Consider the following 12,231-nt stretch of genomic DNA (forward strand, 5'->3'; position numbering starts at 1 on the left):
AAAGGAGCCTGCTGTGGATTTATTGAATTTTAAGTCCCACTTGCAGTTGCCTTGGCAGAGCCAGACCAAATGATTTTGTGGGTCTTATACAGCCCATGGGCCAGATGTTCCCCATCTGTTACACGAATAAACTCCAGACAAACTGAAAGAAACAAGGGAGTTGTTCATTTCCTTAATCAATTAAAAAATATAACTCAACTGGACAAAGGACAATTGGTAGGACAAACATACCAAAAAAACTGCTCAACTTACTCATAACTTAAATGGTCTACTAAAAAATGGCTTTTTCAACCATAAAATGGCAAAATAGTGCTACTGTTATGGGAAGTGTGGAAAGACAGGCAATAATAGATATGAAAATGGAAACAAGTTATTCAAGAGCTATTTAAAAATACTTATCAAAATTAAGAGAAACAAATAATATTTATGAATAAAATGCTATTGAGTCTGAAATTGACTTTAAAATAATTTGAAAGAGAAAAGGCATTTAGTCTAGAGGTTAAGATGCCCACATCCCATACTGGAGTGCCAGTGGTTGATTACAGCTCTGGTTCCTGACTCCAGCTTCCAGCCAGTGCAGACCCTGGCAGGTCGCAGCAATGGTTCAAGCAGTTGAGTTCCTGACACTCACATGGGAGACCTGGATTAAGTGTTCTCAGCTTCCAGTCTCAGATCTGGCCATGAAGAGCATCTGAGGAGTAAACTAGCAGATGGGAGTTTTCTGCCTTTCAAATAAATTAAAATAATAAAATTGATAATTTAAGTAGAAAATAACTTACTTGAGAAATTGTTACAGATATAATAAAGTTAGGCATAAATTATTATTGGAGCAGGGAAAAGGGTACATGGGGCCACATTTTACTGCTCTCTCTACCTCTGTATATACTTAAGTTTTTTCAGAGTTCTCCTTTGAAAAATTCCTTTAGGCCAGGAATTCCATCTCTACAAATTTGGCCTCCGGTTAGTTACATTGTACAAGCAACTACACAACTATGTAAGTACAAAGAAGTTTTCTGGGGCAATAAAGCAAAAATCTGGAAACAACCCTGTCCATCAGACGAAATGGAAAACTAAATTATGGCTTGTTGAAACACAGTCAAGTCACATACCTTCAAAAAGTATGAAAGTAAATTATATGTGGTATATTATGGAAAGGGGGGGAAATTTCAAGAATAGAACCAAATTTAAGTAAAACCAAAATAAAACACATAGATATGTGAATACACATCAGATACATGCTCATATTCGTAACAAATCTCTGGAAGAACATGTGAAAAACTTAATGTCAGTTACATCTGAGTAGGAGATGGGGACATTATTACATTCCTCATGTTTAAATGAAAAAGAACATGAATTTTTAATAATCTTTCATCTATTAAGGTAGCTGGCATTCATTTAGGGACTACTACTGTTTAGGGTCAATGTTGTTGGGGAGCTTGTCTCAAAGTACGTTTCAATTCTAAAGAGAAGGGGCTGGCATTGTGGCATTTGTGCTGAACCAATGCTTGTGATGCAGGTATCTCATGTCAGAGTGCCTGTTTGAAACCTGGCTGCTCTGCTTCCAATTCTGTTTCCTGCCAATGCACCTGGGAAAGCAGTGGATGATGCCCCAAGCACTTGGACCCCTGATACCCATGTGGAAGCCCAGAAGGAGTTCTTGGCTCCCAGCTCAGCCTGGCCCAGCCCCAGCTGTTGAGGCCACTTGAGGAGTGAACCAGCAGATGAAAAGATTTCTCTCTCTGACAGTCTGTCTTTTAGATGAATAAATAAATTGCTGACCTCATCCAAGGGCTCTTATCATACCTTCATTTGAGCCCTATTGATTGATCCTGAAGTCTAATCTTATCTCCAATAATTATTCTGAAGTAGGTAAGAGCCTTCCTTAGCATTAATCAAAAAATCAGTGATACTTATTGAACATATTGTACCATGTTCTATGGGGAATGCAATGGAATAAGATCACAGTCATTACACAAGATATTTGCAATTTAACAGAAGAAAAAAAATTTCTTACGAGGCACACACAAAGAACAATTAAGTCAGCAGATACACGATATGCTTAGAAAGGGAGAAGCTGGTGTTGGAATGAATCATCCGTGTTCAAGGAAGAAATAAAAGGGCATATTCAGTCTTAATAGATGAGCCAGACTCAGATAAATAGAGAGAATAACATAAAACTATCAGAAAAGCTGCACAGAAACAAAAAATAGAAATAGGGAGATTCAGTGTGACTAGAGTCAGGGAATAGGAAGAAGTATAAAATAAGAATGAAGTAGAAATAAAGTTCAGGGTGATGCATATGGCAAAAATCTAACAAAATGTAAGATTTCCTAAAATTAACAAGAGTTTTAACAAAAGTTTGACAGTAACTATGCATGGAGCAGGGTAAACTATTTCCATTTCTCTGCTCATTTTTGGCTTGCTTTCTTGCCATAAAAAATAAAGTAATAAGCACTATTTCAGTACCTCACTTGCAGACTCTAGTGGTCTCTTCTTCCTCGGTCCAATAGCTGCAAGAGCTGTAAGATTAGCGTCTCTGTGTTGTATCTGTGCGAGTTCCAATTGCTGCAACTAGAAAACAGGAAAAAAAATCAATGTTTACACACGGTCACACTCGGGGAGGAAGAAACTGATCTGTAAGCTCATTTCCGAGTTCTTCACCAAATAGTTACACTATAAAATAAATATTAGATTCCTAAGAGCCAATGGCACATTTCCTGGTTCCCTCACTCCAACAAACTCTTTAGTCTTTAATCTCTATTGAGAAGAGGCAAAACTGAGGTAACAGGGAAGTGCAGGGGAAAAAAAAGTAGAAAAGGTATTTAAAGTTAATTTCCCCTCATTTTTAGCATAGTTAAGAAATGCCTGAAAAATAAGTTTAGCAATAAATTGGAGAGAGTGACCACAGTCCACCTTTCAGATTAAAAGAAGTTACTTCAAAATATTGACAAAAAAAGACAAAAGAGAAAAGGGAAAAAAAGACAAAAACAAAAAAGAAAGAAAAAAATACTGGTAATTTTTGTACATGATAGGGCCCAGCTCTAACATGCTATATGATTTACAAAGCATTTATCTCTTATAATCACACAGAATGGTATACATACATTGCTATCACATATGAAAATTATCCAGATATGCCATCCCCTTTTTACTCATAGAAATAGAGAGGCTCTACAAGGTTGGGACAAGTTTATAAAAGTCAAACAAGTACTAAGAGGTAGAAACAGAACTTGGCACTGGATGTTGTCATTACAAACCTACTTGATACACCACAATTTTCCATTTGCAAATTAAAATCAGAAAGTTATATTTATCTTCATGGCAAGAATCAAATGTGATTTCGTACTGTTCTGTTATGCAGCTCTCACCATATTTAATCCAGAACATCCAAATCTGGAGAGTGTAATTTTCTAATATGTGGGCAATACTATGCATAAAATATGTCTTATTAAAATAAGGCAGAAACAGCACAATTTCATCAAAATAGTCAAGTGTCAAATTAGGTATTCTTAAAAAACAAAGGTGAGAGAGTCAAAACAAAATATTTTTACAGGGACCAGTGTTGTAACATAATGGCAAAGCTACCACCTGTGATGCCAGCATCACATATGGGCAGTGTTTCCAGTCCCAGCTGCTACATTTCCAATCCAGCTCACTGATAATGCGCCTGGGAAAGCAGCATTAGATGGTCCAAGTGCTTGGGCCCCTGCATCTTTGTGGGAGTCCTGGAAGAAGCCCCTGGCTTCAGTCTAGTCCAGTCCTGGCCACTGTGGTCATTTGGATGGAAGATTTCTTTCTCTCTCTGTGTAACTGCTTTTAAAGTGAATAAAATATATCTTTAAAAAAAAAGCCCACTATTACATTATTACATATTAATTATTATTACATATTAATCTTTCCTAGAAGAGGTATAATATTCAATTCCCTTCAGAATTTACTACTATGGAAAGCGAAAAGGAAAGAACTCGGGGCTGGTAGACAGTCACAAATTCAAGTAAGATTAAGACTGTGAACTAAAAGTAGCCTGCAGAGAGAGGCTAGAATTGGAGCATAACAGGTAAAGCCGCTGCCTGCGATGCTGGCATCCCTTGTGAGTGCCGGTTCAAGTTCCAACTGCTCCACTTCCAATCCAGCTCCCTGCTAATGGCCTGGGAAAAGCAGGAGAAGATGACCCAGGTGTTTGGGCCCCTACCACCCACTGGGGAGACCTGGATGAAGCTCCTGGCTCCTGTCTTCAGCTTGGCCCAGCCCTGGCTATTGTGGCCATTTCGGGGTGAACCAGTAGATGGAATCTCTCTCTCTCTCTCTAACCGACTTTCAAATAAATAAATAAATAAATAAATAAATAAATCTTTTAAATAAATAGTAGCCTGTGGAGATGTACTACACTTTTATAGATTTTTTATAGATAAATTTATAAATTTATAGATACATTTTTAACACTTGTTTTCTTTCTCTTTTCTTTTTAAAGATTTATGTTACTTATTTGAAAGACAGAGTTACAGAGAGAGGTATGTAGAGACAGAGAGTGAGGTCTTCCATCTGCTGGTTTACTCCCCAACATGGCCGCAACAGCTGGAGCTGAGCTGATCCAAAGCCAGGAGCCAGAAGCTACTTCCAGGTCTCCTAGGTGAGTGCAGGGGCCCAAGGTCATCCTCCTCTGGTTTCCCAGGTGCATTAGCAGGGAGCTGGACTGGAAGTGAAGCAGCTGGGACTGGAACTGGTGCCCACATGGGATACTGGTGCTATATGCCAGGGCTTTTAATTCGCTGTGCCACAGCACCTGTCCCTAGCACTTCAAAAATACCAGGATAAAAATAGGAAATATTAGTGCTCAATTGGTCAGTCTCAAGGAGAAACCAAGTAAATAAGCCCCACTTTAAGAAACTTCCGATTATAATAATAATAGAGAGAAAACAATGAAAAGCAGAAGAAAACTGCTATGGTATGGATGTTTGTGTCTCCCCAATATTCACATGATGAAATCCAAACCCCCAGGTGGTAGCATCAGGAGTGAGGCCTTTGTGAAGTGGTCATAGGGCCAAAGGACTCACCAATGGGATTAATGTATTTCTACATATACTAGAGACCCCTCACCCCTTCCACCATGTGAGAAAACAGTGAGAAGGTGCCATTTATGAAGAAACAGGCAATTACAACACTCCAAATCTGCAAGCACTCTGCGCTTTGATTTCCCAGCCTCCAGAACCAAGAGAAATAAAAATGTTATTCATAAACTACCCAGTCTTTCAAATAGGATACTTTTGTTACAGCAGCTTGAACAGATTGAGACAAAAATTAACCAAAGGAAGTGAACTAAATACTACCTTCTATTTGCTCCATAAATTACAGAACAGAAATCCTTTCGAACTGTGGGCTTCCTTATAAATAGATAACTAGAAAAGTGTTTTCAGAAGCTTGGAAACAGCCTTTGTGGCTGTTAGCTTTTTTAATCACAAAAAAAAAAAAAAAAAAAAAAAAGGCAAAAACAAACAACAAAAAAAAACATGAACAGAGTTTTAGAGTCTGATGTATAGAAAATCCAGAACTTTTAGGTGACAAAATAAATATTTTAGTTAATCTACTCTGCAGTACAAACCAAAGAGCAAGCTATATTTTAAAATCTTTCCCTGCAGAGAAATGGCACCTACAAGATAACCAAACCAAATTAAATGTTTCAAAATTGACCTTTGTCTTCAAATCTCCCTATCATTGTATAAAATATTTTTGTTTCCTGACATTTTACACACAATATCTTAGACAATTTTGCAAAATTCTAACAAAAATGGAAACTGATCATATTTTTTGTTGGTACTTACAACAAACTTTCTCAAAAAACATGTAAAATGGTTAGCACAACATGCTTAAAATCAAGACAGGAAGAAGTTGTGGGCATCAAGGCAGATTTAGCATAACCATGGTGGTTTAACATAACCATGAAGGTGAAAACAAGCAAGCTCAGATTTTACAATGACAGTTAAGTATGTATAAAGATAATAATTTAACCCCAATATCAAATAAGAGAAACTCTTTAAAAATAACAAAAATTTAAATTGAACGTGGAATATGCTTTGGGAAAATACATTTATTAAACTCTAAAATTCTCAATGATGTTTATATAATTGGTTCTGAATTACTAAAAATATCAAGTCTATTCAGGAAAACAAGGTTAGATTCTAAAATTTCGTACTACAAAGTAAACAAAAAAAACCTCATTAAACATTAATGGTGATTTTTAAAGGAAAGGAACTTAATATAATTTAAAAAAATCAGGGGTGGTGCTGTGGAGTAGCTGGTAAAGCCACTAGCTACAGTGCTGGCATCCCATATGGGCACCAGTTCATGTCCCAGCTGCTCCACTTCCAATCCAACTCAGCTCTCTGCTATGGCCTGGGGAAAGTAGTAGAAAATGGCCCAAGTCCTTGGGTCCCTGCACCCACATGGGAGACCTGGAAGAAGCTCTTGGCTCCTGGCTTTGGCCTGGTGCAGCTCCAGCCATTGTGGCCATCTGGGAAGTGAAGCAGCGGATGGAAGACCTCTCTCTCTCTGACTCTCCTTCTCTCTCTGTGTAACTCTGATTTTTTTTTTTTTTTTTTTTTTTTTTTTTTTTTTTTTTGACAGGCAGAGTGGACAGTGAGAGAGAGAGACAGAGAGAAAGGTCTTCCTTTTTTGCCGTTGGTTCACCCTCCAATGGCCACCACGGCCGGCGCACTGCGCTGATCGGAAGCCAGGAGCCAGGTGCTTCTCTGGGTCTCCCATGCGAGTGCAGGGCCCAAGCACTTGGGCCATCCTCCACTGCACTCCCTGGCCACAGCAGAGAGCTGGCCTGGAAGAGGGGCAACTGGGACAGAATCCGGCGCCCCGACTGGGACTAGAACCTGGTGTGCCGGTGCCGCAAGGCGGAGGATTAGCCTAGTGAGCCACGGCGCCGGCCCTGATTTTCAAATAAATAAATAAATCTTTAAATAAATAAATAATAAATAAATCACCACCCCCAAGTTATCTAAAATTCAAGGTTACCACAATGAAATGCAGAATCATTTTCAAACCCTCAGACAATTACTGGCTAAGCATCCTACCAAATCAAATAGTAAAGAATCTGACTACAGCTTGTGCTATGGCGTAGTGAGTCAAGCAGCTGCCTGCAGTGCTGGCATCCCATATGGGTTCCCGTTCTAGTCTTGGCTCCTCCACTTCTGATCCAGCTCCCTGCTGATGGCCTGGGAAAGCAGTAGAAGATGGCCCAAGTGTTTGGGCCCCTGCACTAGCGTGGGAAACCCAGATGGCTCCTGCTTTGGATAGGCCCAACTCTGGCCATTATTGAAGCCATTTGGGGGAAGAACCAGTGGATGCAAGACCTGCCTCTATCTCTCCCTCTCTCTGTACCTCTGCCTCCCTAGTAAATACATCTTTAAAAAAAAAAAAAAAAAGAATCTAATTATTATTATTATTACTTTTTCTAACCACTAACACAAGTTCATAAGATAGCAGGAAACTGTCCAGAACTCCTACAAAATATACACTCTGATGCCTTATTGGCCAGCCTTTCTCATCGATCCCTACCTTCCAGAGAAATGGTATATTCCTCATAATCTCAATCAAACACCTTCTCTTTAAAAAAAAAAATTATTTATTAACTTGAAAGGCAGAGTTCGAGAGGGAAAAGCAGAGGCAGAGAGAGAAGTCTTCCATTTACTGGTTCACTCCCCAAATGGCTGCGACTGCTGCAGCTGGGCCACTCTGAAGCCAGAAGCTTCTTCCAGGTCTCCCATATGGGTGCAGGGGCCCAAGGTCTTGGGCCATTCTCTGCTGCTTTCCCAGGTGCATTAGCAGGGAGCTGAATCAGAAGTGGAGCAGCCATGTCTCAAACTGGCTCATATATGGGATGTCAGCACCACAGGCAGTGACTTAATCTACTATGCTACAGCACCAGCCCCAGACACCTCCTCTCTTTAACTTAAACATAATACCCAATTTGTAAATTGTTTAAATACAACATGCTACAGTTATTCTAGATTACCAAACATTCCCCCACCTTACCCTGGCTCTCACTGTTACACTCTTCTTTCCTTCTGGTCCTCTGGAAAGAAATAAAACCTAACATCCATAATCAACCCCACATTACATCTATTAGCTTGATGGCATTTAATGTAAATGTTCCTATAGGTAAGATCTTTTCCCTTTTATGCCTCACCTTTCCCTAAGTTATGACAACCTTGAATAAGCAGAAGAGGCATTGTTACATTCATTTTATTTTATTTTATTTTATTTTATTTTATTTTATTTTGCCAGGCAGAGTTAGACAGTGAGACAGAGAGAGACAGAGAGAAAGGTCTTCCTTTTCCATTGGTTCACCCCCCAAATGGCCGCTACGGCCGGTGTGCTGCACTGATCCAAAGCCAGGAGCCAGGTGCTTCCTCCTGGTCTCCCATGCGGGTGCAGGGCCCAAGCACTTGGGCCATCCTCCACTGCACTCCCAGGCCACAGCAGAGAGCTGGACTGGAAAAGGAGCAACCGGGACAGAATCCGGCACCCCGACCGGGACTAGAACCCGGGGTACCAGTGCCGCAGGTGGAGGATTAGCCTAGTGAGGTACAGCGCTGGCTTTTTTTTTTTTTTTCCACTTTCATTTTAAATAAAAGGAAAGTGAAGCAAGTTGCAAAAGATGAAGAAACTTCCTGAAAGTGAGATCTACATATTAGGGCAGGCTGAAACTAGAATACAAGACTCCTGTCTTTGAGCTTGATACTATTTCTTTCATAACATGCTCTGAATAGAGAGTAATATGTCTCCCAAGACACATGAAGCTACTTTTTTTTTAAAAGATTTATTTATTTATTTGAAAGGCAAAGTTAAAGAGAGGCAGAGAGAGAAAGAGAGTGAGAGAGAGAGAGAGAGAGTCTTCCATCCACTGGTTCACTCCCCAATTGGCCACAACATCTGGAGTTGTGCTGATTCAAAGCCAGGAGCCAGGAGTTTCTTTAGGGTCTCCCATGTGGATGCAGGGGCCCAAGCACTTGGATCATCTTGTACTGCTTTCCCAGGCCACAGCAGAGAGCTGGATCAGAAGTGGAGTAGTGAGGGTTCAAATCGGCATCCACATGGCATGCCAGCACTGCAGGTGGCAGCTTCTCCCACTACGCCACAGTGCCAGCACCGAACTTAAAAAAAAAAAAAATTATTTGAAAGGTAGAGAGAGAGAAAGAGAGATGGAGAGAGGGAAGGAAAGACAGAAAGATCTTCCATCGGCTGGTTCACTTGCCCAAATGGCCACACCACCACAGGGGTTGATCTGAAGCTAGAAGGCAGAAGCTTCCTCTGAGTCTCTCACGTGGAGTACTTGAGCCATCTGCTGTTGCTTTTCCCAGATGAATTATCAGAGAGCTGATTATGAAGTAGAGCAGCTGGGACTCAAAACAGTGCCCATATGGGATGCTGGCACTACTACCCACTATGCCACAGCACTGGACCCCAAAGCTACCCTTTTAAACTAAGGATATATGCAACCTTCTGATGTATCTCTAAATAAAATACTTTCTTTTCTATGTAAAGGAATCCAGTAAAGAAATACAACCAATGAAGTCTCTCATGAAAAGAATCCATGAAAAATGTTAGTGTAACCTTCTTGATTCCAAGACAAACTTACGGAAAGGTAACTGAATTATGCTAGTTCAAGATGCCAGATCTCAGATTCCCATATCACAAACAGCATTTTGTTTCATTTTTGCATATCATTTAATTAAAGGGAAAATGAAAGTAATAAATTTTGAGGATTCCCATTTTTTTGTTAGACCAATCGTTCTAAGGTATAATCTGCAGAACTGCAGCAGCAATAGCAAGCAGCATCTGGGAATTTTTTGTAAATACAAATTATTTGGCCCGAGCCAGATCTACAACAGCATACATTCTGGGTGTGGGGTTCAGCAATCCATTTTTCACAAGTTCTCTGAATAATTTGCATGCATGTCAAAGTCTAAGAACTATTATCCTAGACTATCAATGCTATAGATCTGCTTCTTCACCCATATCAAAATATAAATGCTCTATAACATCATTTTAAGAATTTCTTTTCCATCCTGCGTAATTTGATTACTGAGATGTGCTTTTAATTTATTTATTTTGATGTTTAACAAATTTTTTTTATTTACTGATATGGGATCCAGGCATCCCATACAACATCTTAACCACTGGGGCAAATGCCCAACCCAAAGATGTATTATTAATGACAAACTTCATTTTGTCTTGTACAGTGTTCCTTGAGTTTTGGCATTTACAAAACTGGCATAAAGTTTAAGTGAAAAAGCTCAACTATTAAATTTTAGTAATTAGCTATCATGTTTCATTGACTCCATATCTTCAAATTTCATTTTCAAAATACTTATATACACTGCTCTTCTGCTACCTAAATATAAGTAATATATTTTCTAATCAGTTATGACTCTTATGATTCAGTATTTTATTTATTGTGCAATAATGCTTTATGGAGAGTTGTGCTTACCATTTTTAAACAAAAATCCTAAATACTTCAGGGTACATGTTTTTAAATGGTTATGCATTTTAATCACTTAATGCTATTCTTGTGTCCAGTTCTTACAGGTTGTACTGCCAAGCTAAAGCGCCAGCAGGTACATGTACCTCTCCTGTCCTCCACTATATAATAATAAATGAAAGATGGAAAGCTACAAATTGTTATAGAGAGCAAATGAATTCTCTGTCTCATTCTTCATAGATACACTGAACTCATATTTCCCAAAGAAGAAATTCAAAAGGAAATAAGAGTCACAATATGCATAACAAATGTAAGAAATCAGGTTGTTTGAACTACAAGGTCAGAAGGCTTGCTCTGCAGAATTCTAGATGATATGGTCAGACAAGAAAACACTGAGGGCTAGATGTTAATCTAGGACACACAACATACATTTCAGACAAGTCCACAATTGCATTAAACAAGGATATGCCAGGTGTGTGAAGTTAGAAGTTGGCAATTAGTAATTTATTAAAAACCTTTTACAAACAAATGGTAAAAGGAAGGAAGAATGTCAGCACTTATGAGGGAAAGTATCTAGGAAAATCCAAAAAACTCACAATGTCAGTATAATTGAAAATATGAAGTTAAGAGAGAGATGGAGAGAACAGAGTGATGGCAGGGGGAAGAAAGGAAATAGGCTTGGAGAGTAAGACACACACACATACACGTGCACAAAGAGAGCAACAGAGACAATACAATGTTTTTTCAGACAAAAACAGAGAAGAAAATGAAAGTTTAAAATAAATTGCTTGACTTATGGGGATATTCATGATATTTTAGCTAGGGAAAAGCAGTTTTCCAAATAGATAACCTGTCAGGTCACTAAGAACAGTGTGCAGTAGGAACTACTTCAATGGGCTGAGACTGGACTGGAGGTAAATCCAAAAGCATCCTTCCCCTCCCCACCCCACCCTCCAACAGTGCCAAATGAAAATCACAAAACTGAAGAACTCAATAGGAAGAATGAAAAGAAATTAATGGATACCATTATAAAAGCCTGCCCAACTGAACACAATTTTTGTCCTTCTACATGGAATACAAAGAAAGCAACAGCCTCTAAAGCTGTATTAGAGAAAACAAAACTGTAGGAGAAATGGTCAAGACCCAAATTCTAATACCTAAGAGCTGAAGGCAAGCATGGATTGTAAGATTAGGGGGATTCAGGTTGTGACTTAATGATTATATGGCAAATATTGCTGAAACATTTCCCAGGATACCAGGATGTATAATGTCTACAACTTCTCCACATAGTTCACTGGAATTCTACATTTATAAGAAACTATCACTCATCTATTTACTGTTTCCAGCTTGGTAGGTAAGTAGCAGTTACTTGAAAGGAAAAGCAAAGCAGTTCTAAATCATGCAACCCTAAGGTTGCTAATTCTCCCATCTGAACAAAGAAAACTTTCTAGATAGTAAAATAGCAAAAATTTACAAATCAAAGCATTACAGTTTACACCAACATGACAGCAATTAGTACCACCCAAATGCCAACCTTACAAATTACCAATTAAGAACAATTCCACTCTATATTAGGTAAGGTATCAATATCAATGCAGTCATGGCATATCCTTATGTGTTTGCTTCTGAACTACAGACCCTTAGAACATTAAAGTCAGTAATAACTCTAGGCAGTAGGAGAACGACAAAAATGACAATATTTAACTTTCATCAAACATTTTCAACTAACACACAGTGGCTAT

General features: G+C 38.9%; 1 protein-coding gene across 3 annotated transcripts in view; it reads right to left on the reverse strand.

The window, feature by feature from the left end:
* TAF4B (TATA-box binding protein associated factor 4b) overlaps nucleotides 1-12,231 on the reverse strand; it is a 135,697-nt gene that overhangs the window by 28,286 nt on the left and 95,180 nt on the right. For 2 of the 3 annotated variants that reach the window (XM_002713611.6, XM_008261165.5), the window contains one exon: nucleotides 2,467-2,571. In XM_002713611.6, the coding sequence (XP_002713657.3) occupies nucleotides 2,467-2,571 (105 nt within the window). Of the gene's footprint in view, nucleotides 1-578; nucleotides 726-2,466; nucleotides 2,572-12,231 lie in introns of those variants that run through there. The other variant, XM_089305225.1, reaches the window with a different exon arrangement.

Source organism: Oryctolagus cuniculus, chromosome 10 (assembly GCF_051225735.1).
Source record: "Oryctolagus cuniculus isolate XC-2025 breed Fujian yellow rabbit chromosome 10, ASM5122573v1, whole genome shotgun sequence".
NCBI lineage: Eukaryota > Metazoa > Chordata > Mammalia > Lagomorpha > Leporidae > Oryctolagus > Oryctolagus cuniculus.